At 45.3% G+C, this 24,834-nt stretch overlaps 1 protein-coding gene across 4 annotated transcripts in view; it reads left to right on the top strand.

The window, feature by feature from the left end:
• ILDR1 (immunoglobulin like domain containing receptor 1) overlaps positions 1–23,134 on the top strand; it is a 35,989-nt gene extending 12,855 nt beyond the window's left edge. The window contains exons 2-8 of one of the 4 annotated variants that reach the window (XM_003825183.4): positions 2,998–3,168; positions 4,754–4,903; positions 8,281–8,400; positions 8,688–8,834; positions 16,138–16,269; positions 16,481–17,301; positions 22,042–23,134. In XM_003825183.4, coding sequence (XP_003825231.2) covers positions 2,998–3,168; positions 4,754–4,903; positions 8,281–8,400; positions 8,688–8,834; positions 16,138–16,269; positions 16,481–17,301; positions 22,042–22,083 — 1,583 coding nt within the window. In that variant the 3' untranslated portion in view covers positions 22,084–23,134. Of the gene's footprint in view, positions 1–2,997; positions 3,169–4,753; positions 4,904–8,280; positions 8,401–8,687; positions 8,835–16,137; positions 16,270–16,480 lie in introns of all 4 variants that reach the window. The other 3 variants (XM_003825184.4, XM_008950484.4, XM_008950485.4) reach the window with 3 other exon arrangements.
• Positions 23,135–24,834: the final 1,700 nt, after the last annotated feature.

Raw genomic sequence — 24,834 nt, 5'->3', positions numbered from 1 at the left:
TACCCAAGTAACTGCCCCTTCCTGATAAGGCTCTTTGCTCCCTCCTTTCTTGCTTACTGAAACAATGAGTTTCTCTGCCTTCTTCCTACTTCTCATGCGTGATCTTTGTTCTACCTGCTTCTTGGAGCCTAGGTTAAATCATTTCCTTTCATGAAGCCTTCCTGCCCACAGCTCTTGCCTGCACTGCCGCAGAGTCTCTATCCAGCACATCTGCCATGGGGCAACTGCATCACAGCCCAGTCCTGGAGATAGGTGGTCAGGTCATTTCTGTGAGTGCCTGTCCTGAGCAGCATTCTGCTGTCTGTCTATGGATGTGAGAAACCCAGATGCAGGTGCCTATCAGAAGTTTAAGAGGACAGTCTTACAAGGGCTGTGACCAGTAGGTCAGGCAGTACCCAAGAATCATGTGCTCTAGTGTTCAAGACAGGCCCACCTAGCTGCTCCATAAGATAATAACTACATTTGTTTTGTTTGTGGGAGTACCTTGGTCAAAATGAAGGTGGCTCCGTTTGAAAACTCTGTTGGAGAAAACCCCAACTCCAATCTCTTTCTCCTTGGCCCTCGTAATAAGGGGAAAAAAGGGAAGAGACTCACATACTGACACTAATGTGGCAGTGTATGTGCAAGGCTTCATGCCAAGGACAGTAGATTATCTCACTGCATTCTTGCAAGGACCTGATGAGGCTAGCACTATCATCATCTTCATTCATGGCTGAGAAACTAGCTCAGAGAGAGTAAATAACTTGTCCAAAATTCAAGTAAATATTAAAGTTTAATTTGAACCCAGCTGTATCTGAATCTAAAGCATGTGTGTGTGTGTGTGTGTGTGTGTGTGTGTTTTAAATTGAGTCTACACCAGTGGTTCTCAGAGTATGGTCCTTAGAGCAGTAGCATCAGCATCTCCTGGAAATTAGTTAGAAATTTATATCAATTGCTGTGTGCAGTGGCTCACGCCTATAACCCCAGTACTTTGGGAGGCTGAGGCTGGAGGATTGCTTGAGGTTAGGAGTTCAAGACCAGCCTGGGCAACATAGCAAGACTTCATCTCTACTAAAAATTTAAAAAGTCAGGCATGGTGTTGCATGCCTGTAGTCTCAGCTACTTGGGAGGCTGAGATGGGAGGATCACTTGAACCCAGGAGGTCAAGGTTGCAGTGAGCCATGATTGCGCCACTGCACTCTAGCCTGGGCAACAGAGCAAGACAGTATCTCAAAAAAAAAGAAAAAAAAGAAAAAAAGAAAGAAAAAAAGAAGGCCAGGTGCAGTGGCTCAGGCCGGGCGCAGTGGCTCACACCTGTAATCCCAGCACTTTGGGAGGCTGAGGCGGGTGGATCATTTCAGGTCAGGAGTTTGAGCCTAGCCTGGCCAACATGGTGAAACCCTGCATCTACTAAAAATACAAAAATTAGCCAGGTGTGATGGTAGGCGCCTGTGATCCCAGCTACTTGGGAGGCTGAGGCAGGAGAATCCCATGAACCCGAGAGGTGGAGGTGGCAGTGAGCTGAGATCGTGCCATTGCACTCCAGCCTGAGCGACAGAGCGAGACTCTACCTCAAAAAAAAAAAAAAAAAAGAAAAGAAATAAAAAATGCGTGTCTCTGGGCCTCACCCAAGTCCTACGGAACTAGAAACTCCTAGCATAGGGCTCAGTGATCTGGGCTGTCACAAGTCCTCTGGTGATGCATACTCAAGTTTGAGTACTACTGCTCCACACTAAACCTCCCACTAGAGAACCCCTTCACAACTTGGCCTAGAAACCAAACTAACATAGGAATGTTCCAAGGTGCTGGTTATGTCTGGACCCCTGACTGTGCCAAAGTCCCACCTGACATTTTGGTGCTGCCTAATCCCTTATCAAGGCACATCTGGAGCTTTAAGTATGCCTGTAGGTTTGGAGGGTAGGGAGAGGACATTTTTTAAAAGGAAAAATCTCCTCTTAATTTCTTCAAGTCTTTCTTGATCCAGTTTGTCACATCTGACTGTTTTATTTGCTCTACGCTTATGCTGACTGCCTGTACTGCTGAATTTCCACTGGTTAATATATTCTTAGTCATTCATTCCATCATTTATTCAACAAGCATTTGTTGGGTGCCAAGTAGGTGACAGGCACAGTACTGGGCACTGGTATTTGAGCAATGACTTTGAGAAGGCCGACTGCGTTTTTCTCTGAGCCCACAGTTAGCAGACCATCAACAAGAAGCATGAAAAGTGCTGCCTAGGGGTAGGATGGCGCACTTAGGAAAAAAATAGGGAGGCCCCTCTCCCAGACTTGCAGACAGGAGGGCTGCTGGAGAAGGTAGGGTTCCAGACACAGAACCCTGCCTATGGGGTAGACAGAAGTAGAAACCCTGTTCAGCTGAGGTCCCAAGGCACGAGTCATAATTAGCCCAGGGAAGAGAGTGGAGCAGTGGCAGGTGATGTGGAAGAGTGCTCCAGGCTAAAAGAGCTGCACCTGGAGAAGAGAATGGTCTTAGCATGGGAAGGACTGAAGAAAGCTCAGAATGGCTGACCCCTCGAGTGGGAGATGGGACGTGAAGGGACACGGGGCAGACAAGAAGGGCAGTAGGCTGACCTAACGGGTTTCGTAGGCCTGGTTAGGGAGCTTGAACTTTATCCTTAGGAAACGGGAAACCATTTTAAGAAGAGACGTGATGTGAGGAAAAAAATATATTAGCAGTGTCACTTCAGTACAAATGTGGCTTTATTTTGATACAATCCTTATATTGTTGTTGGATATGTCATCACTGTTAATGCACTGTAAATTCCTGGGAGTTTTCCTCACTCCTTTCTTCTTATGTCCCTCTGAGGCTGCTGAGTGCGTTCTCACCCCACCCCACCCATAGCCTGCCCAGGTGAGTAAGAACCCAGACTCTGTCTGTGAGCTCCTAGCCAGGGTCAGGCAGGATGGCAGGCAATATCTTTTGCCCATTTGCATTGCTTTTCTTACCCATGAGCAGATGTAGGTCACCTTCAGCATTTTCTCCTGCTCTTGGCTTTAGGGTGCCTGTCCTTGCTTGTGACGGTCCAGCACACAGAACGCTATGTCACCCTGTTTGCCTCTATCATCCTCAAATGTGACTACACCACCTCTGCCCAGCTCCAGGACGTGGTGGTGACATGGCGCTTCAAGTCCTTCTGCAAGGACCCTATCTTTGACTACTACTCAGCGTGTGAGTATCCTTACCCCCTTGGCCCTCTGTGGGTCCCAGACACCTCTGTGACATACTGCGGTTAGGGTTGAGGGATTATTTAGGATTACAAATCTTGGTAGTGAGGAGAAGACACAAAGATCACCTAATGCAGTTCCTCTGTTTTATAGATAAACAAACGGAGCCCAGGTAGATGAAATAATGTATTCAAGGTCACATACTAGTTTATTTTAAAATTTTTTCCTGCTTTGTTCTCAAAAAAATTTAAAGAAACTTAAACATTAGGGAAAAGTCCTGCCTCCCTGTCCATTCCTGGTTCCATGCCAATGTGCTGAGCTGATGATGCAGGCCCACCTCCCCTCACCCCCACCACCTTAGAATGCAGGCAAGAAGACTCTACACTCAGCACAAATGATGAGTGGTCATTTGTGAAGTCTCTTGCTCCTTGCTATATTCCCTTCTTCATTCTGCCTTCGGGAAGATGGTCATTCCTCTGCTGACTAAGCCCTCCAGTGCCCCCCCAAGCAGCCCTTTAACTGTGGGAAGTCTCTTAGTGCTACACAACTCCGCCTTAGAGTTGGCCAGTCCTGCCTTTCAGTAACAACTGCCCCAGGCATATGGGTTGTGCTGTCTGGATCAGAGCCCTTTCCTAGTTGCCCATTTCTGCCTTCTCTCAAAGAACAAAGGAACCTAGAACCACCCCACTGTTAGCACCAAGACAATTAATTTTTTGGAGATTTTGAGAATAGAAGTAGACACCCTGTTCATAGGAAAAAGTGAGCCTCCTGAGAAGAAGCAAAGGGAGAGGGAGGCATTAGTCTTCACCTTTTTGAGCCCTTGAGCTAATGTCTCACAATATGATTTGAGTAGAACCTCAAGAGCTGTCTGAGCCACCCACTGAGTCTGCCATTGTCCCCAAAAGACTCCTCTCTAAATTGAGGCATTGTTTCCTGGGGGTTACTCTTAAAATGCCTGGGTTAAGTGGCCAGGGAGGAGAGGCTAGGGTAGCAGGCATTTGCCAGGGACAGATTTAACAGCTCTCAGACCCTATATTTTCTGTTTTGGTTTTTTTTTTTTTTTGGTTTGTTTTTGTTTTTGTTTTGAGATGGAGTTTCACTCTTGTTGCCCAGGCTGGAGTGCAATGGCGTGATCTCAACTCATCGCAACCTCTGCCTCCTGGGTTCAAGTGACTCTCCTGCCTTAGCCTCCCGAGTAGCTGGGACTACAGGCATGTGACCTTATGTTTTAAGGGCAGGTGGATGAATTCCATGGGAGCATAGAGAGGCTGGGGTGACTCTGAAAATGAGACAAAGGAAGTTGGAATAGGAGATGGGGAGTAGAGCCTGCATGAAAATGATGGTCAGGAGTCTGGCTGCTCAAAATGTGGTGTCTGGATCACACAGATTCTCATTAGAAATGAGAATCTCAGACCCCACTCTAGACCTGCAGAATCAGGATCTTCATGATTAACAAGAGTCCCAAGGGATGAATAATCTTGGGAAAAATCGAGACACTTCACTGTGTCTCACGCCCGGAGCAGGAAGGGAATCTTTTTTTGTGGGAACCCCCTATTGCTGTGTGACTCTAGTGTGCCCTCTCTCCTCAGCATACCAGGCAGCTTTATCCCTGGGACAGGACCCATCCAATGACTGCAACGACAACCAGCGGGAAGTTCGCATCGTGGCCCAGCGGCGGGGGCAGAATGAGCCCGTGCTGGGGGTAGATTACCGGCAGCGCAAGATCACCATCCAGAACCGTGAGTGCGGGGGAGGTGTCAGGGGAACTGGGGGTGGGGGGAGGTGCAGACACCAGGCCTGGCAGGCTGAGTCAGCATGGGATTTCCCATTTCTTTCTGCTGCCTGTTGGTCTACTTGGTCACTGTCATTGTTTGAGGAAAGTGCCAGCTTCATAGAATGTGCTGCACCAGCTGAAGTGACTTCCCTGGAAGTTGGTCTCTGGACCAGAGGTTGTTCTGTTGCTATCTATAGCTTTGGCTAAAGGTCTAGGGGTGAATGGTTCCCTTTGCTTTCCTGAGATTCAGGGCTAAGGTGTGGATCAGGTTTCTTTGATTCCTTCCACAAATTGCTCTCAGGGCCTACTGAAACCCCAGGTCCCTGAGTTTCCTTCTGGCTATTCCTGTTGTTCATATGGAAGGAAATAGGGTCCTCTGAGCAGATGACCACCTTGAGACCACTGTCCTCCACTGATAGAAGAAAGAACACTGGGCTTGGACTAAAAAGCCCCAAGTGAGAGTCCTAGTGCTTCCTCTCACTAGCTCAGTGACCAGTGATCAGTTATTTTCTTTGGCTTCTGTTTCTTCATCTGAACGACAGGCATCATGGTATCTTCCTCCCTACTCCAAAGTGAATATCTAGCGCGCTATGTGAGAGCTGTGTCTAAAGCCTATCTATTCTCTGTGCCCAGTGCAGGGAGTAGTGGTGAGAGCCCTGACTCTGGAGTCAGGTGCGGGTGTGCATCCCAATTCTGCATTTACAGGGTATATGAACCTGGGCAAGCCTCTCCAATTTTTTCAGCCTCAATTTCTATAAAATGGGACTTGCCATAGTACCTAGCTCATGGAGATTTGTGGGGACTAAGGTAATATGTATAAAGCATTTAGCAAACAGGAATTGGGCAGTAAGCATTAGTTATCACTCCGTGTACTTTTGGATAAATGGCTTAGCTTAGCTCCTCATATTTCTATTGTGTAATCCACAGTTGCTGCCATAGATTAGCACAGAATTCAGAGCCTATTTCAATGGGCTTTATGTGCTGTGTTAAATAAATATTTGTTAGTTAAAAGGGGAAAAAGGGAAGAATACACCCAGTGGGCCACTCATGGTGGCCATCGCTACAATATCAAGGAATCAGTGAATATTCTGACTGTTTAAAGGTAGGTCACTTAATGGAAACCAGTTTAATAATTGCTTTCAGTTTTGTCTATAACACTTAAGTCTGTTTTTTTTTTTTTTACATTCGGCATCTGATTTTCCCCAAGCCAGCCCTCAGTTTTAGGGTACATCTGTCCTTCTTTTCTAGTCTTCAGGGGCATCTTTGAAGATCCAAGGTGGTTCTGCCTTTTCCAAAGCCAGCAGAATTTGTTCTTATCTGACCTCAAAGTTTCAAGCCTCTTTAATTAGCAAATTACCTGAACAGTTTCTGAAGGATGGAAATCCCCATAGTAGCTAGTCCCTGCTCTTATTATTTTTTTTTTTCTAAAAACGTGAAGGTAAATACCTTCCACTACTCCCACTCCCAGCCACCTTTGGCTCAAACCCTGCTTCATTCTTACTACCACAGGAATGCATTAGTATTCTCCTCTGTTTTTATTTCTGTCTCCAGGCTTGTTGGGACTTCCTGAAGCCCTTGTTTTCTGACACTTTTTTGCCTATGCCTGCATCATTTGAGATGACCCTGTCAAATCAGTCCTTAGATCCTTTAAAATATTAACATATCTGAAAACTCTTCTTACTCTGACATCCCTAAAATACTCTTTATGTCGCCAATAAAAATTAGAGCAGATTTACAATACACATCATGCCCTGAGGGGGAGTTTTTTAAAAGCACTTTCACCATTTTTCCAAGTCTGGGGTAAGCTTATTTCTGGGAAAGGTAGTGGGTTTGGAAAATAGCGGGTAGGAAAAAATTGTAGATATTGACGTAGAAAGAGAAGGAAAACAGAAGTCAAAGTTAGGTCCACTGGTGCGTGACCTTGCATTTTTGTTTCATTTCCTCAATAAACATTTCTTGACAAACAGATAAGAAAGAATTGCAGATATTACCACCAACCTAGCAGGAGCAAGTCTGTAATGCTAAGGTTCCGTGGCACTTACTGTGGGTGGGGGAGCTGGAACTGCCGCTGCACTTCACACGGAGGCTGCCCTGATGCCTTTGACTGGATTTTAAACCCTTTCAGGACAGAAGAGGGTCTTGTTTCTCTTTACATCTCCTCGGTGCCTGACATAATGCTGGACCCACAAAAGGGCTTTAGTGAATATTTATTGACTTTGCTAAACTTGAACATAAATATTAACCATTCATTTTAAATTCCTTGTAGATGCTGGATATTAGACATTTGTCAGATGGATAGATTGCAAAAGTTTTCTCGCATTCTGTAGGTTGTCTGTCCACCCTGATGATCTTATAAGTGGAAGCTGGATGACGAGAATGCATGGACACATGGGGGGAACAATACACACCGCGGCCTGTTGGAGGGTGTGGGGATGTAGGAGGGAGAGCGTCAGGAAGAACAGCTAATGGATGCTTGGCTTTATACCTAGGTGATGGGATGATCTGTGCAGCAAACCACCATGGCACACGTTTACCTGTGTAACAAACCTGCACATATACCCCTGACCTTAAAATTAAAAAAAAAATGAATGTACAGCAAATATATATATATAAACCATTCATCTATCCTAATGGAGGTACACAAAAAACCTGAGTGCCCACTAGAACTGAAACTCTTCTTGAGTTACATTTACTTTTAAAATACTGGCATTTTATCTTTATTCAAGTTCATCTCATACCTGTCCTTCAGGATCCAGAGATAACTGCTCATTTTACACTGATAAGGGACCCAGAATGTGGAGTTTTTCCACCCAATTTAGAGAAGACAGGAAAGCTTGGTGGTTAAGAGTACCAGCTTTGAGGCAGAGAGATGTGGGTTTGAACCTACCTCTGATGAGCATTGTCTCCATGTTATTAGGCCAGTTCCTTTGAGTCTTGATTTTCTTCATCTGAAATGCAGCTAAATAATCATTTCCAGTGTACCAGTTACGATTAGGTTTGATTGCGAGTAAGTAAAAGCCCCATATACTGGCAACTTAAACAGTATTTTATTTTTAACTTTTTTTTGAGATAGGGTCTCACTGTGTTGCCCAGGCTGGAGTGCATTAGCACACTCATAGCTCACTGCAGCTTCAACTTCCTGGGCTCAAGCGATCCTCCCACCTCGGTCTCCAGAGAAGCTGGGACTATAGGCACATGCCACCATGCCTGGATAATTTTTTTTTATTTTATTTTTTGTAAATACAAGGTCTTGCCATGCTGCCCAGGTCTTGAGGGTGTCATGGGTTAGAAACCAGTGCTCTCTCCTCTAACACTGGCACTTTCTCCCTCCTTACTGTGTAGGAGCAGATCTCGTGATAAATGAAGTGATGTGGTGGGACCATGGAGTGTATTACTGCACCATTGAGGCTCCAGGGGACACATCAGGAGACCCCGATAAGGAAGTAAAGCTCATCGTCCTACGTAAGTGCTACTGGAGCTTTCTATTCAGTCACCCTCACTGCCGTAACACTTTTACTCACAGGAAAAAAAAAAAACCAGAAATAAGCAAGCCTAAGTTCTTGTCATTGGATTATCAACCTCTAAAGTTCCCTTATCAAAGCTAAACTTTTACCTTTTTGCCAGTATATTGCTCAACTTTAACCTGTAGGTCAAGAGCTGTGTTTATGAGACCTCTAGGATATCAGAACTGGAAGTATTCCCTCCCCCTGAATATTTAGTTCAACCCCTGCTTGGCTTCTCCCCTGCAGACTGGCTGACAGTGATCTTCATCATCCTGGGAGCCCTCCTCCTCCTGCTGCTGATTGGAGTGTGCTGGTGCCAGTGCTGTCCTCAGTATTGCTGCTGCTATATCCGCTGTCCCTGCTGTCCTGCCCACTGCTGCTGTCCTGAGGAAGGTGAGAGGGGACAGACAAGCAGTGGAATGGAGTGGATTAGGGACCAGGACCTCAAGCAGATCAGCTTCAAGTGCCAGGTCAAAGATTCTTCCAGGTTCTCCTCCATGCCCTTCTCCCATCATAGGGACAGAGGACATTAGCCTCAGCCCTGAAAATGATGCCTGGGGAGGCTAGGTAGCCACATGGAAGGACATTTGCCTGTCCACTCCTCAGGCTGCCTAAAGCATCTCTCAGATAGCTCTGCCTACTGATGGCATTTCCTCTGCAGCCCTGATGTGCCTGTGCTTCGATCTTCATTCCTAGCACTGACCTCATTTGGACATAAGGTGGGCTGGAGCGAGTGGTTTAAATAAGCCAGTAAGAGAGAAGGCCACTTGTAAAGGAAAACAAAACTGTTTTTTCCTATTCTCACATGCCACTCGATACTTCTGACACCAAGTGTGTGTGTGTTTTCCCCACACAAAAAGGAATTACTCAGCGCACACCAACTGAATGTCCTATAATTTAACTCAATTCTGATGCTATTTACCTGGAAATAGCACCAGACCCCACAGGTGGAAGGCTTAGTCCCACAAGACTGCCCCCTACTTCAGATGCTAATTGCAGTTGCAACTAGTAGGTTGTCACCTGTGGTTCTGAACAAATGGCTATAAACTGGGAGTTACAATGACCCTTTCCTCCAGTTCAGTTAATTTGCTAGAGCAGTTCACAGAATTTAAGGAAACAGTTTACTTATGTTTACCCACTTATTACAAAGAATATTTAAAAGAATACAAGTGAACAGCCAAATGAAGAGATGTATAGAGCAAGGTATGTGGGAGCGGGGAGGGGCTTCCATGTCCTCTCCAGGTGTGCCACCCTCCCAGGACCTCCGTCTTCAGCAGCCAGGAAGCTCCTTGAACCTAGTCCTTTTGGGTTTTTATGGAGACTTCATTACATAGGCATGATTGATTAAGTCATTAGCTATCAGTGATCAAGTCACCTTCAGCCACTCTCCCCTCTCCAGAGGTCAGGAGGTAGGGATGATTTCTGTTTTTTCTTTTTTTTTTTCCTCCTTAACTTAATTTTTGGCTGCCACCTCCGTTTTCTGACTCAACCTGTCTGGGGCAGGACCTGAGAATTTTTATTTCTCTGGCAATCAAAATGAGTGACTGAGGCATAAGTCTCAGATCATTGAGGTTTATTGAGCTAGCTTGAGGGCATACCCAGGGAAAAAACATAAGTCACAGATGCATCTGTGGCTGTTTTTTTTTTCAAAGAGGTTCCCAGGAGGTTTAGTATTTATACATTTTCCTTAAGAAGTGGGAGGCAGGCCGGGCGCGGTGGCTCATGCCTGTAATCCCAGCACTTTGGGAGGCCGAGGCGGGCAGATCATGAGGTCAGGAGATTGAGACCATCCTGGCTAACATGGTGAAACCCCATCTCTACTAAAAATACAAAAAAATTAGCCGGGTGTGGTGGCAGGTGCCTGTAGTCCCAGCTGCTTTGGAGGCTGAGGCAGGAGAATGGCTTGAACCCGGGAGGCAGAGCTTGCAGTGAGCCGAGATTGTGCCATTGCACTCCAGCCTGGGCGACAGAGCGAGACTCCATCTCAAAAAAAAAAAAAAAAAAAAAAAAAAAAAAAGGGAGGCAGCAATGAAACAAATGATTATATACTTGTGAAACTTTAGTTAGTGCCCAGCAAATCTATATTTTACATAAGACAAGGTGAATATTAGAAAAGGGGAAAAGAAGAATTAGACCTTATCTTGCCTTTGTTCTGTACCTGGGAAGATAAACTAGTAATTGACATTATCCACGTGGAGTCTTTTGAAAGGGCTGGTCACTGTGAGAGGGGATATAATGAGGTGAGTCTGACCTCCCATCCCATCATGGCCATGAACTTAGCTTCCAAGGTTTCTCTGGGGTCCCCCTGGCCAAGAGGGGGTCTGTTAGTCATTTGGGGGCTTAGAACTTTATTTGTATTTCTTATCTCAAAAGTTTCCAGGTGATGTGCTGCTGCTGGTAGAGGAGCCACACTTTGAGAATCCTTGAGTTAGGGCAAGGGAAGAGGGAGCAGATGATCTTGCTTTCAATGTGAACTTCCTTTGGACTAACATCTGATCCTTTAAAACAGAGCTGTAACAGAATTATGCCCTAAAAAATGTTGGCTACAGAATACATGGTAAAGGCAAAATAATACAAAATTATTCTATAAAGTTATTTTCTTGGTCAAATAGATGGAATAGCACCAACTGCTTTAAATAGAAGGTTTTTAATTTTTTTTTGGCTTCTATTTTCAATAACATTTCCTCTTCCAGATGATCTAAATAAAGTACTATATTGTAGGAAATTTGAGAAATTCAGGAAAATGTAATGACTCATCTGAGTACCCAGAGATAACCACCTTTATCAGTTTGATCCATTTGAAAGGAAATTTTTTAAGGGAAAAATAATGAATGACCTATTAAGATAGAAACAAAACCTGATCTACAATGTGAAGAAAGTCGGTGGCCTGAGTCTGGTTTCAGGCCTGTGCTCTGAGGTTGCTGTCTTACAGGAAAAGAGAACTAACTTTTATTGGATGTCTGATGTGTAGTCCCCTTGCATACATTTCCTCACTGAATCCTCACAACCACCCTAGAAGGCAGAAGTCATCCCTGTTTAAAAGATGGGAGACCAAAGGTCAGAAAAGCCCCACAGCTAGGAAGTAGCAGTGGCTTTGCAGAGTTGAATCCATGTTCATCTGACTTGTGAGAGTCTGCACTCCTACAGCAGAGACTGCCACAGCCTCTGTAGGTGGATCACTGTGGGATTGGCTAAGACACCGTAGGAGGGGAAAAGTCGTGGAGGATGCAGCATTGGACTGTGGGGCCCCCTACCTTTCAGGGATCTTAGGGAGGAGGCCATGGAGAAGTCACTGTCACTGGAGTAATAATATGCAGGATGAGATAAGAAAAACCCACCTAAGATGCCTGCTTAGACTCCCTAGGTTCGTGGGGCACTAAAAGCAGGCAAGACTGGAGACAAAGCTAACACAAATGATAAGTGCACCACTTATTAGTAAACTAATAAATGGAGGTTCTGGGGGAGAGTTGTTTCTCCTGAGGGATTAGGTTCATTTTAAAAAACTAGTAAAATCAAGAAATGTAGATTACAAAGATCCCTGAACTTGGGCCGATGAGGTCACTTTCAAAGTGAGTCACTGGGGTAGACTGTCCTGAGAAGTTTGTTGACAAGAAGAATTGCATGGAAGGGCATGAGTTATTAAAGAAAGCTCTTTGGTTAGAGGAGTAAGGAGTTATTGTTGGTGTTTGTAGAATAAGGTAATCCTAAACATGTTTATAAGCAAAGAACCAAGGTTAATATCAAATGAGTAAAGTGAAGCATTAAGAAGTGAGGTCACTGATGAGTGATGAAGCTGGTAGGAGTGGCCTCAGCCCTACAAGGAAAGAACTGGCCTTAGAAAGGGAGCAGAAGGGAAAGGGAAGCAGCCTGGCCTCTGAAGACAGAAAGGAAGTCATTAAAATGTGGAGGATGATTAAGATGTAAGGGAGGAAGCTGAGGGAGCTCACATCTGCCTGACTCGATTTCAGCAAATCAAAATTCTAGATGCAGAAGGAAGCTTCAAGAAACATGTCAGTGATTCTTGAACTTCTTTGATCACATCCCACCTCCCCAACCTGCTCCCACTTTCTAGTGAGAGTTAAAAAAGGATTAGAGAGGAGAAAAATGAAAATAAGACCAAATTTTAGTAACCCTTGATAGTTCACCTAATAGTGGTAAACAGCCCTCGGTAGGACTTAAAGATAGACATTTTTGAAATGGAAACGTATTTTTTCCCTAAGAACTGGAGAAACGGCTTTCATCCCTAGAGCAGTTACTGGCCCTCCTTACTGGAGAACCTCCAGGCATGCCCAGCAGTAGGCCACAGCCACAATGAGACTCTCTGATCTCTCCTGCCCCATCTCCTTCCGCCTCACAGCTGAGGGAAGTGAAGTCGAGGGAGATTTTTCCACAATTTGTTACAGCCTGTTAGCAGTGGGCCCTGGACTAAACCTAGGTTTCTTGGCTCCACGTTCAGGGCTGGTTCCTCTTCATCAATAGAGATGAAGTCATCAGCAGAAAGTTCACAGGCAGGGGAAGACCTAAGAGATGGGGAATGTTTAACCTGCTGCTATAGAGGAGGGAATGCATGTTTCAGAGGTCAAGAAGGAAAGCCCTATTGGGAGGAGGGCTATTTGAGGTCAATTGCCTGGTTGGGACCCAGAAGCATCTGCTGGTAGTTTCCTAAAGCTAAAATGACAAGAGTTCAAAGGGGCATCAGATTCTAGGAAACACCTGAGGATGTCCCAGAAATGACTGGTCAGTCAAATCAGGGAGGACTGGTAGTTTTGGAGAAAGCAAGTAGACTAAGTGATCATAGGTTAAAAGAAGGGCAAGGGCTGGGCATGGTGGCTCATGCCTGTAATCCCAGTACTTTGGGAGGCCGAGGCAGGCGGATCACCTGAGGTCAGGAGTTCAAGACCAGCCTGGCCAACATGGTGAAACCCTATCTCTACTAAAAATACAAAAATTAACTGAGCATGGTGGTGGGCGCCTGTAATCCCAGCTACTCGGGAGGCTGAGACAGAAGAATCGCTTGAACCCCAGAGGCGAAGTTTGCAGTGAGCCGAGATCGTGCCATTGCACTCCAGCCTGGGTGACATAGCGAGACTCCATCTCAAACAAAACAAAACAACAACAACAAAAAAAACAAAACAAGGGCAAGAATGGGTTCTGTAAGAGTGGAGAGGGGATGGTAAGGAATGGTGACCAAAGGGTTGTTGAGAATCCTCAGCAGTCAATTCCAAGTTGACTCCTACATTATTGGAACAGGGAGCTTGTTGAAAATACAAATTTTCTTGCCTTGCATTAGACCAGCTGAAGGAGAGTCCCTGGGAGTGAGACTCAGAAAGCTGTATTTTTAACAAGCTCATTAAGGGTGACTAAGGCAGATTTTACTCCACTGAGGTTAAAAGATAACTTATTGGGAGTCTTTTGCAGCTTTGTTGCCTTGTCCAGGTTTCCTACTTTTATTGCCTATCTGATTCCCCATTAGGTGAGCAACAGATACCCCTGATAGCCTAGACATCCCGTGAGGCTATTTTCAGGGATGTGGGGGAAGGCACGCAAGAGAAAAGCTCAAAGGCTGTGTCTTCCATCCTGTTTCATTAGTTTTAGTGCAAGAAGGAAGGGTGAGACCCTGGAAAAACGGTGTGGCAGCTAAGGGAGCAGGTGAATTAATCTCTGGACTGTGTGAAAAAACTCAGGGAAATGTCAGAAACACTCATGGAGGATCTGGAAGGGTTGTTAGAGAGTTATTTGTGGAAGGAGTCCCATTAGTGAAAAAATCATTTGAGGAGCAAAGAGGAAGCACAACTCTGCCTTTCTCCCTGACTGAAGGAAGCAGGAGTGGCTAAATGGGAATAGGACCATCTGGAAGAAGCGAGGATTCCATTAAAGGGGTACAGTGGGTAGGGTTGTTCTCCTTGGAATCAGATGTCCCCAGGCTATGGAAGGAGAGACTAGTCTGGAGTGGACTTTGAAAGGTCTGGAGCTGAGTTAGAGAGAGGTAAATTGAGGAGGTGCCTGCAGGGAAGGTTTTTTGCTTCATCACAGAAAATAAAGGAGTCTGGGGACTTGGCGGTGTGGCACACAAAGAGTGTAGGCTTGAGCGTCACACAGGTTCACACCCTGGCTCTGCCAGTCGCTAGCTGTAGGACCTTAGGCTGGGAAGGTAATCTCTCTGAGCCCAGCTTCCTCATTGGATTCCCACGTGAAGAGATTTTTCAGAGAACTAGTTAGCTTATGTAAAGTAAATTACATGTATAAGGCTGGGCATTCCAGTATGTGTGTTGGTGGTGGCCAGAAGAGGGAGCTAGGGAGAGGCATCTCTGCAGAGGGAGAGGGCAGTGCTGAGCCCGTGGACCTGTCTTCAGGGAGGCTCCAGGTGATCAGTTGGCATGAAGGTGTAGCTGCTGGGGGAGCTGCTGCAAGTTTGCCTCTGATTTCTTCCAGGCTAGGCTGTGACTCACACTGAGGGTTGGAGCTCCGGACATTTCTGGGGACTCTGTTACAACCATTTCCTGTTGTGCTGGAAGTTTCATACTGGAATCACTGGGCAGCCCACTGGATGACCCCTTTGCTGCTGGCCTTGGCAAACCCTACACCCTATGTGGCTGTGTTCAGGATGCCAGCTTTCTGCCCCCTTCTACTGTGTGTGGCCCTGCTGTTTTAGGGGTGGCCACAGGGCCCAGGGAAGCAAGGAGGAACTGAGAATGCCAGGCTGGGGCCTAACCTCGTTCACACTGAGGCTGGCACTTCCTGCACTTAACGTACAGGCACACGTCCAACACGCGTGGATAGGCAGAGCCCTCAGGAAACATGAGGCACTCAGCCACAACTACCCCAAAATAGAAAAGCATGAACAAAAACAACGAAATGCTTTTGTTTTTAATTTGTACTCACTGCGGGTTGTATGCCTCAGACCAGCCCCACCTAAGGGGCTGGAGTGACATTTTTATGGATCCCTTGCACTACTTTTTTTATGATTTTCTTTGCCATAAAAGGAAATAGTATTTCTCATCTCCCTTCCCTGCTTCCACCCCACCCCTTAGAAATTCCCCTACTTAGGGACAATCTCAATACTTAATAAGGCGGGAAGAGTAGAAAGGACTCACTGGAATCTACTTGAGCTTTTTGCATGCCCTTGCCTTCTTCCCACAAACTTTCTTCCACCCAGGGTTGGCATGCCAGCTAGAAACACTCTTCCATGCAATTGCCAAGTAATTCTGCCCATTATCTTCAGTATCATGCCCTTCCCTTTTTCCTTCACTCTGAGCAGATGCCCCCAGCCCCTGACTCACAGCATCCTCTAAGTCCTTTGCATCTGGACCTTCTGTTTCCGGCCTTTGGCTTCTAGTTTTATTGGCCTATGGCCCAATTATTCATTGTATGCTAGTATCCATGAATCTACCTATGCATTTTGGGTGACCTTAGGAATGGGCAAGATGATGAAATGATTTTGAGGCTAGGAAGTCAAGTTTTAAGAATATACTTTACTGGGGTACAGAAGTTGCAGTCTTGAAGATAATTTAATTCCAGCTCCTCGCCAGGGGGACAGTTAATTTATTACCCCCTTAACCCTTACTCCCATGCAAAATAGGTAAGAATGGACAAGAGAAGCTGGCCTCTTGCAAGTCCCCTAGGTGGAAAGAAGTGAAGTGGGAGGTGTGGGGCTTGCCCTGGCTGAGGGTCTGCATTTCTCCTTCTTCCCCTGCAGCCCTGGCCCGCCACCGCTACATGAAGCAGGCCCAGGCCCTAGGTCCTCAGATGATGGAAAAACCCCTGTACTGGGGGGCGGACAGGAGCTCCCAGGTTTCATCTTATCCAATGCACCCGCTGCTGCAGCGAGGTAAACTCTTCCAGAGATTTGGGATAGGGGAGGGCAGAGGGCAAGGGCAGGAACATGGGCTACATCAAGACCTCTGTGACCAATGCGGCAGGCATCTTCATGATGGAGATGGGAGGGATTCATGCTAACCAATGTCACATTTTGATGTCCTGATTCTGAGGTGTATGTTTTGGGCCATTTGTTCTATTGTCCTGTCCTTGTTTCCATTCAGATTTGTCCCTGCGGTCCAGCCTCCCGCAGATGCCAATGACCCAGACCACCAATCAGCCTCCCATCGCCAATGGTGTCCTGGAGTATTTGGAGAAAGAACTGCGGAACCTCAACCTGGCCCAGCCTCTGCCCCCTGACCTCAAAGGCAGATTTGGCCATCCCTGCAGCATGCTGTCCTCCCTGGGCTCTGAGGTCGTGGAACGCAGAATCATCCACCTGCCCCCACTGATCAGAGACCTGTCATCCTCAAGGAGGACCAGTGACTCCCTGCACCAGCAGTGGCTCACCCCAATTCCCTCCAGGCCCTGGGATCTGAGGGAGGGGAGAAGCCACCACCATTACCCTGATTTCCACCAGGAGCTCCAGGACCGGGGGCCAAAGTCTTGGGCATTGGAAAGAAGGGAGTTGGACCCGTCGTGGAGTGGAAGGCACCGTAGCTCTAGGCTGAATGGGTCACCCATACACTGGTCAGACAGGGACAGCCTAAGCGATGTCCCCTCATCCAGTGAGGCACGCTGGCGGCCGAGCCACCCTCCTTTCAGGAGCCGCTGTCAGGAGAGGCCCCGCAGGCCCAGCACCCGGGAGAGCACTCAGAGGCACGGGAGACAACGCAGGCACCGCAGCTACTCTCCTCCCTTGCCCTCCGGCCTCAGTTCCTGGAGCTCTGAAGAGGACAAGGAGAGGCAGCCCCAGAGCTGGCGGGCCCACCGCCGCGGCTCGCACTCCCCACACTGGCCCGAGGAGAAGCCGCCTAGCTACCGCTCACTGGATATCACTCCAGGCAAGAATAGCAGGAAAAAAGGGAGTGTGGAGAGGCGCTCGGTGAGCCTGGGGCATCCTGCTGAGGGTTGGGCATGGGCAGAGAGGAGCCTCCAGCCAGGCATGACCACAGCCGACACAGGCTGCCTCTCATTCCGCCACAGAGGGTGCCTCCTCCCTGTTTTGCCCAAATTACACTGTGGGCTAGGTGGACTACCTCTTGTCAGAGCTAAAGAAATCAAGCGAGTGCAGAGGGCAGGGGAGAGTTCGCTGCCTGTGAAGGGCCTTCTCACCGTCGCTTCGGCTGTCATCGCAGTCCTGTGGGGCAGGCCAAGCGAGGTCACAGGAGAAAATGAGGCTCAGCATGATTAAGCACCTTGCAAGCCATGAGCTAGGACTTGAATGCAGGCTGTTGTGGCTAGAGCCTCACCTTCCTTCACAGCTGCTTTGCTTTCTTTACTTAGCAACCCATTTCCATACCCCAAATTAGAACACTGGGCCTGACAGAAGACGCTTGTTAAGTCAGCATTGCAAGGCCCTGGTATATGTGAGGTTGGGACCCTCTGAGACATCCCCTGGAAAGGACCATTAAACTGATTTTTAAAACCCTGATATTCCATATATGGGCCAAAACATTAAGATTCTGTGAACAGGCAAGATGCCAATGGGTGCCAGACATAGTTAAAAGGGGAACACAGAAGGAAGTAGGCCTTTAGGGCCCCTAGACACAGATCTTTTGTATTTTTTTAAAGAAGTGACTTTAAAAATTATTTGGGGCTGGGTGTGGTGGTTCATGCCTGTAATCCCAGCACTCTGGGAGGCCGAGGCGGGTGGATCACCTGAGGTCAGGAGTTCAAGACCAGCCTGGCCAACATGGTGAAACTGTGTCTCTACTAAAAATACAAAAAATTAGCTGGGTGTGGTGGTGGGTGCCTGTAATCCCAGTTACTCGGGCGGCTGAGGCAAGAGAATCACTTGAATCTGGGAAGAGGAGGTTGCAGTGAGCTGAGATCGTGCCATTGCACTCCAGCCTGGGTGACAAGAGCAAAACTCTGTCTCAAAAAAAAAATATATAATTAATACATCCAAATGACAGCAGTCCTTTAATATTGCCACTTTGCAAAGATATGTTGCCATTGCACAAAAACATTAATAAACTGCCTCAGAGCCAACTTACAGGCTACCCATGAAGATCTTTTCTCTATTTGACCAAAATCCTTTTCTCTTTTGCTTCTGTTGAGATAGTCAAAGGTATATGCAGTAACTCGGAAATAAGTTCCCGGAGCAGAGAGATATTATAAAAGAAGAAGTGTAGTCTGTCACAGGCTTTGAAGGATACAACTCTCATTTGGAAGTACATGTTCTGCTGTGAGTTTTTTAAAAACTCAATCACATACATGGTGTGTGCAAAGGAGCAGGCCTCTTAGGAGAGCCACAGTGCTGCTCTTTCTAGAGCAGAGCCTTGGTGAGAGAGTGATTTGTGAGGAAGGTAGCAAAGACCAGCAGACATTTCTGTAATAATTAATGGCAATTATGTCATCTTCTCACAGATGTCCCTTGAGTGACAAGGATCAACAAAATAGTGAAAATAGCTACCCCTTGCTAAGCGGTACTGAGTTATAGACATCTTATATAACATCTTACTTAATCCTCACAACAACCCTGTGTGTTTTGTACTATTATCCTCATTTACAGATGATACAACTATTTCTTCTGTGTTACCAGTAAGAAAATTACGTCCTGAAAGAAAACACAATCACACTTCCTTTACTCATGTAGTGACTAAACCAGGTCTCTTCATTATAACAACAACAACAAAAAAAGTTAAGATCCAGTTTTGGGCCCCAAATCTACATGCTATCTTCTTCTAAGTTAAATTATTTTCTTTTCTTTATTTTCTGTAAGTTAAATTATGTGACTTCTTGTAAGTGAGAAAAGGGTGAGGAACACCAGTTACATTCCAGACACTGGATAAGCCCTTTAAGCCCTTTCCAGGCTTTCTTTTTTTTTTCTTTTTGAGACAGAGTCTCGTTCTGTCACCAGGCTGGAGGGCAGTGGTGCAATCTCGGCTCTCTGCAACCTCTGCCTCCCCAGTTCAAGCGATTCTCCAGCCTCAGCCTCGTGATTAGCTGGGACTACAGGCATATGCCAGCACACCCAGCTAACTTTTGTATTTTTAGTACAGATGGGGTTTCACCATGTTGGCCAGGATGGTCTCGATCTCTTGACCTCGTGATCCACCCGCCTCGGCCTCCCAAAGTGCTGGGATTACAGGCATGAGCCACTGTGCCTGGCCTCCAAGCTTTATTTCATTTAATCCTCACAACTATGGGAGCCTCTGAGAGGTTGAGTAGCATGCTCAAAGCCACACAGCCAATAGGGAGTGAAGCTCAGGTTTGAATTGCGCTTTGATTCTCAAGCCTGTGCCCTTTCAATAATTCATGCTGCCTCCTTAGAGAGAAGTATAGTCAAGTGCAGTGGCATGTACCCGTAGTCCCAGCTACTCAGGAGTATAGGAGGATCACTTGAGCCCAGGTTCTAGGCTCAGTGAGCCATGATTGCACCACTGCACTCCAGCCTGAGCAACAGAATGCGACCTTGACTCAGAAAAAAAAGGAAGGAGAAAGAGATTATCATTTGAAGTCAATGATATCTTCTGGTGACTTTATTTCTTCCTAATTTTCTGAAAATATCACAGCTTCCTTTACCACCTACCACAACCAAACCAAATTTTCAATTGTAAAGTTACTCCCAAGAAGCAAAGATTTTGTACAAGAAATTGTAAAAGCCTCCATTGTTTGGAATCTCTTTGAGCTTATCTCCCAAGGAGTTATCACTTTACTTATCACATTCAACTTTCCATTCATATTCTGACAGTGAGCAGAGGCCCAGGATCAAAGCTTGATTTGGCAGATTGCTCAGTTTGAAGGCACTGTGTTTAGTTTGTTTTGTTTGTAACTGGAATTTTGAATGCATTTACTGAGGCAAAGTCTGCAGGGCCAAAGTCTTGCTGTTCCCTCCTCTCCTTGGGGCTGGCTGCTGCTTCTTACACAGGCTGCCTTCCTAGCCTCTGGAGTCATTGGAGCTTGTAGTGAAACATCATAATACAATTGGGCCTCTAGATGGTGACCTTCCATTATGCAGCACTGGAAGTTCCGGTTTACTGCTTGAGTTGATAAGATGTATCACTATTTTCCTAAAGCAGGCTTTCAGCAGCTACAGCTTTACCATAACTTTTTATAAAATGCTTATTTAAAATACTTCATTTGGCATTTAGAGAAACATAAATGGAACAACTTTTTTTGTCGTTGTTCATGTGGAACCTTCTCTCTCAAGAGTAATGTTTGACAAATAGATACTGACAAACAAGGGCTTCCATGCAGATGATTTCATGGTAACCTGAAATAGGAACGATATGTTACACAGTGCCCATGAGAAAATGGAGGTTATATTGAGGGATCTTCCACCCAACTTCAGAACCAGGATTCCAGCCAAGATCTTCTCAATTCAGGTCTGGTGGCGTTTTCACTCCACTGAAGCTATAACCTCAGAAATATAAGGAGCAAAAACTTCAAGCTTTTACCTTCAGTGAGTACAGACTTGAGTGGCCCAGGCTCCTGGACTCCTTCCAGTGAATTATCTTTCCTTCTAATCTTGTCCTAAGACATTCTCAAGGTATTTCTGGCTTCTTCCAAACTTGGCCAGTATACACCTGTTCTAATACAAGAGAAAACCACTGTGTTCTTTCTTCTCCAAGCTAAATTCAAACTTTCTAAAGAGAATCCCAGCTTTTTTCTTGATTTTTTGATTTAATGTTTAAAAAGTTTTATGTCGGCATTCTTAATCTCCTACTTTCAACAAAATGTCTACTCCTTGATCATGTCTAGGTTTTCTTTTAGCAAACTTGGACAAGTTCCTTTTACCACATTTCATTGTTTTCCGTTATGTCAGAGAACATTTATCCTGCAGTATTTTGATTAGAAATCATGACCCCTAAAACTCACTTTCCTGATAAATTGGAAACTTTTTTTTATAGCAACATGAATGTACATACATATGTGATCCCTTTTGAGCAGTATATTTTAGGACAGATACTTCGTTTTCTTATTTCAAATAAGATGAGGAAGGTTACATTCATGGACCACAAGTATAAGTATTCAAAACTTAAATAAAATGATCCCCTACCGTAGCTAGAGAAATATGAGAAATGTAAACCACAGTTCTTCACCCTCACCGAGGAAGTGGAAAAAGCCCAAAGACCAAGTAGAGTGGAATAACTTCTGAAAAAAAGCCACTGAGTTTGGTCAGGAAGAAGTAATTAGTGATCTCTGAAATACAACTTCAGAGAAATACTAAGGTTTGAAGCCAAACTTTTTAGAAAAGGGCTGGGAAGGAATGATTCAGGAGATTATAAAAAGGAAAAAGAGAACTGAGCAATGTCTTCATGAATGAATAGGAGAGAGATGGACTGAAGAATGGAACAGGGTACCCCTTTTTCAGCCTAAGGGAGACTTGAAGGTATTAGAAAACAGAGCAAGAGGCAGAGTGAATTAGACTGGAAGAAATTTTCAGAAATTAAAGGTATTTGAGGGAGTCTCTAGAGAGGTAAGCAAGAAAAACCTAAGCCTGGGGAGAGAGATTGGTTTCATGAAGAGTAAAGAAATACTTTTTAGGTTCAGATCTGCTGTCCTGGCAGCCACCACCCACTTAGGATTTGTAAATCAAGAGCACATTATGTGTTACATGCATAGACGGATTGCACTGACTGGATTTTTTGTGTGTGTGTATTCTTCTATTTCCCAGGAGAAAGACAGCTCTCATAGTGGAAGGAGTGTGGTCATTTAGTCACCAAGCACAGCACAACTTCTGTGGCTACTTCTCGGCTCCTGTGTGTCATCAGCATCACCTAGATTTCCAGCTGACTTGGGAACTGCAAGTCTGAGTCTAACAGTTTTTGGCTTAGATTCTGAGAATCAAATAGAAGAATTTTAAATACAAGAGTTTGAGATTGGGTATAGTGGCTCACACCTGTAATCACAGCACTTTGGGAGGCTAAGGTGAAAGAATCACTTGAGACTAGGAGTTCAAGATCAGCCTGGGAAACATAGTGAGACCCCGTCTCTACAAAAAATATAAAAATTAGTTAGGTGTGGTGGCATGCACTTGTAGTCCCAGCTACTCAAGAGGCTGAGGCAGAAGGATCCCTTGAGCCCAGGAGTGCAAGGCTGCAATGAGCCAGGATCCCATGATCACACATCTGTATTCCAGCCTGGGCAATAGAGCAAGTCCCCATTACTAAAAAACCCAAAAGGCCAAAAAACAAAAAAGTTAGAGTTCAAGGAATTACCAACTGTAGTTTTAGCCTTGGTTCATGCTCTCTTGCATATTTATATAATCTCTGACTTGTAATGGACCCTGACTGGAATGTGATCCCTCAGGAACTTAGTAGCCTGAGTCTTTCAGTAGACTACACTGCCCAGAACCCTGGCCATTCTCAAAATGAGAACTTGGGAATGTTTAAGAAGAAATCAAACATGTTTCAGGAAAAGGAAATCTATGGAGTATTATAGGGATATTCCCATGGGAATGTATCTTCCTCCATGGCATGTCTTGAGGGTCCTTTCTTGTTAGGAGTTTATCCTGCCAGCCCATAAATGGACTATTTATTGTAAGTGTAGAAAATCACAGAGAAGCAGTTTTGCACCAGCCTTATTCCTGTGCCTTGTTTTCCTCTTGCTCTTTTTTTACCTGTATATCTAATTTATATTTTCATATATATTGTGTATTGATTGAAGTCACTTTAAATCCTTCTTGGGAATGACACAGTATATAAATAAGGAAGAAAGAAAACATGCCAAGCTGAGCATGCTGCTCCAAATAAATATCTGCTTTCCTACTTTGGTGCATTTGATTGGATTAAGCCACCTTCACCACTAAAGTTCAGAGAAGACCCCGACCAACCTAGGGAGTTCTGGAGCTACCATTCTCCTGGCACTACTCAGCCTTTCAGAGTTGAGATTTCCCAAGCAGAAGCATCCAGGCAGGTCTTGCCACTCAGAGGGCCCCAGGAAGAAAGGACTGTATTTTCACTATAATAGGCTCTACCACCCCCTCCCATTTTTCGAAGCCCCTTTGGAGGCTTCATGAATCCATCTGTGCTTGATGTAGAGATCCACACTGAGCAGATTGGAAGGAGGTGGCCTGAGTGGAGGAGAGTATGTGTGTATGTTCTTTAACAGTATATCCTTACGTGCTCACTTTAGATCCCATTTATTGACACATCCATTTTCCCCCAGTCTCATTAATTTAATTACATGTGGAGAAAATAGGTTAAATTTCTGCATTAGGTAGACTTCTCTGGGATTTTTGATTATTCATATTTAATTGGATCTAAATTAGCGAAAAAAATATATATTTACAGATAATGTAGACGTAACATTCAGTAGGTGAGAGACTTCTGGTCTGGACAAGATGGCATTGTCCCATTTCCCCTGCTATGCCCTGCTAAGCACAACTTAATAAATTTTGGAAATGGTACAAGAGAAAACCAAAGGAGAATTCTAAAGGGTGTTAAGAAGAAAGCAGGTTGGTTTGAAAACCCAGGACCAGAAGAACAGCACAGAGGCAGGGCATTTTATATCCCCCTAACTATCGGAAGGTATTTCCTGACTTTCCATCTAGCAGCAGAAGGTAGCCCAGTAGCTCATTCTTCCCCCTGAACCTAATGGAGTCCCTCTGGCAACCTCAGGCAAGGGGACTGATTGAGAGTCCTACAAAAAAATAAGTGACCAGGGGAAGCACCCTTATTCCCTGCTGGGTCAGAAACTCCTCTTTTCCAAGGAAAGATACTGAGGTGGACAGGAGGAGCTAGTAAGAGAAACCTAGGAAAAATAGGTGGTCCAGTTGGGGAAGCCTTTTTGCACAGGCCTAAGACTGTCCTCTCCTGCCCAGAGATACTAGGATTGGCTGGTAGAACCAGGAAAAGGGACCTGTCACAGACAACATCCCTGAAGCCAGCAACCTGGTCACAGAAGCCACGATGTGGAAGCAAGACTCTCCTCCCAGGCCCAGAGAAATCTGGGCAGCTAGAGGCATCTGCAGGATTTATCATAGCCCACCCTCACCAAGAGACACCTGGCAACCCAGCCAGGGAAATTCCTCCTGCCCTTTCAGGCAGCACTAACAGAGACCAGTGGGAGCCCTACATAAACCAAGCAACTAAAATAACACTGCAAGGGCTCTGAAAATTAAGCTGCCATTAGAATTACAGCCCACAAAAGTAGGCTAAAACTGTATGCTAAACCTAAACAGAGTGATTCCTTGCAAAATAAAATATTTAAATAGAAATCAGTCTCCTAACATAATAGGCAAAATGTTCAGAGTGCAAATCAAGAAACAATAAAATCACAACTTGAGTGAAAAAGGAAATCAATGGATTCCAGCATTGAGATGAACCAGATATTGGAAATTATCTGATAAGAATTTTAAAGCAGACATCATAAAAATGCTACAACAATCAATTACAAATTCTCTTGAAACATGAAAAACAGAAAAACCTCAGAAAAATAGAAATAGAAGTTTTATCAAAAGGAAACA

This window comes from Pan paniscus, chromosome 2 (assembly GCF_029289425.2).
Source record: "Pan paniscus chromosome 2, NHGRI_mPanPan1-v2.0_pri, whole genome shotgun sequence".
Taxonomy (NCBI): Eukaryota; Metazoa; Chordata; class Mammalia; order Primates; family Hominidae; genus Pan; species Pan paniscus.
Note: the sequence above shows the minus strand (reverse complement) of the source record. Positions and strands in the feature narration are given on the sequence as shown.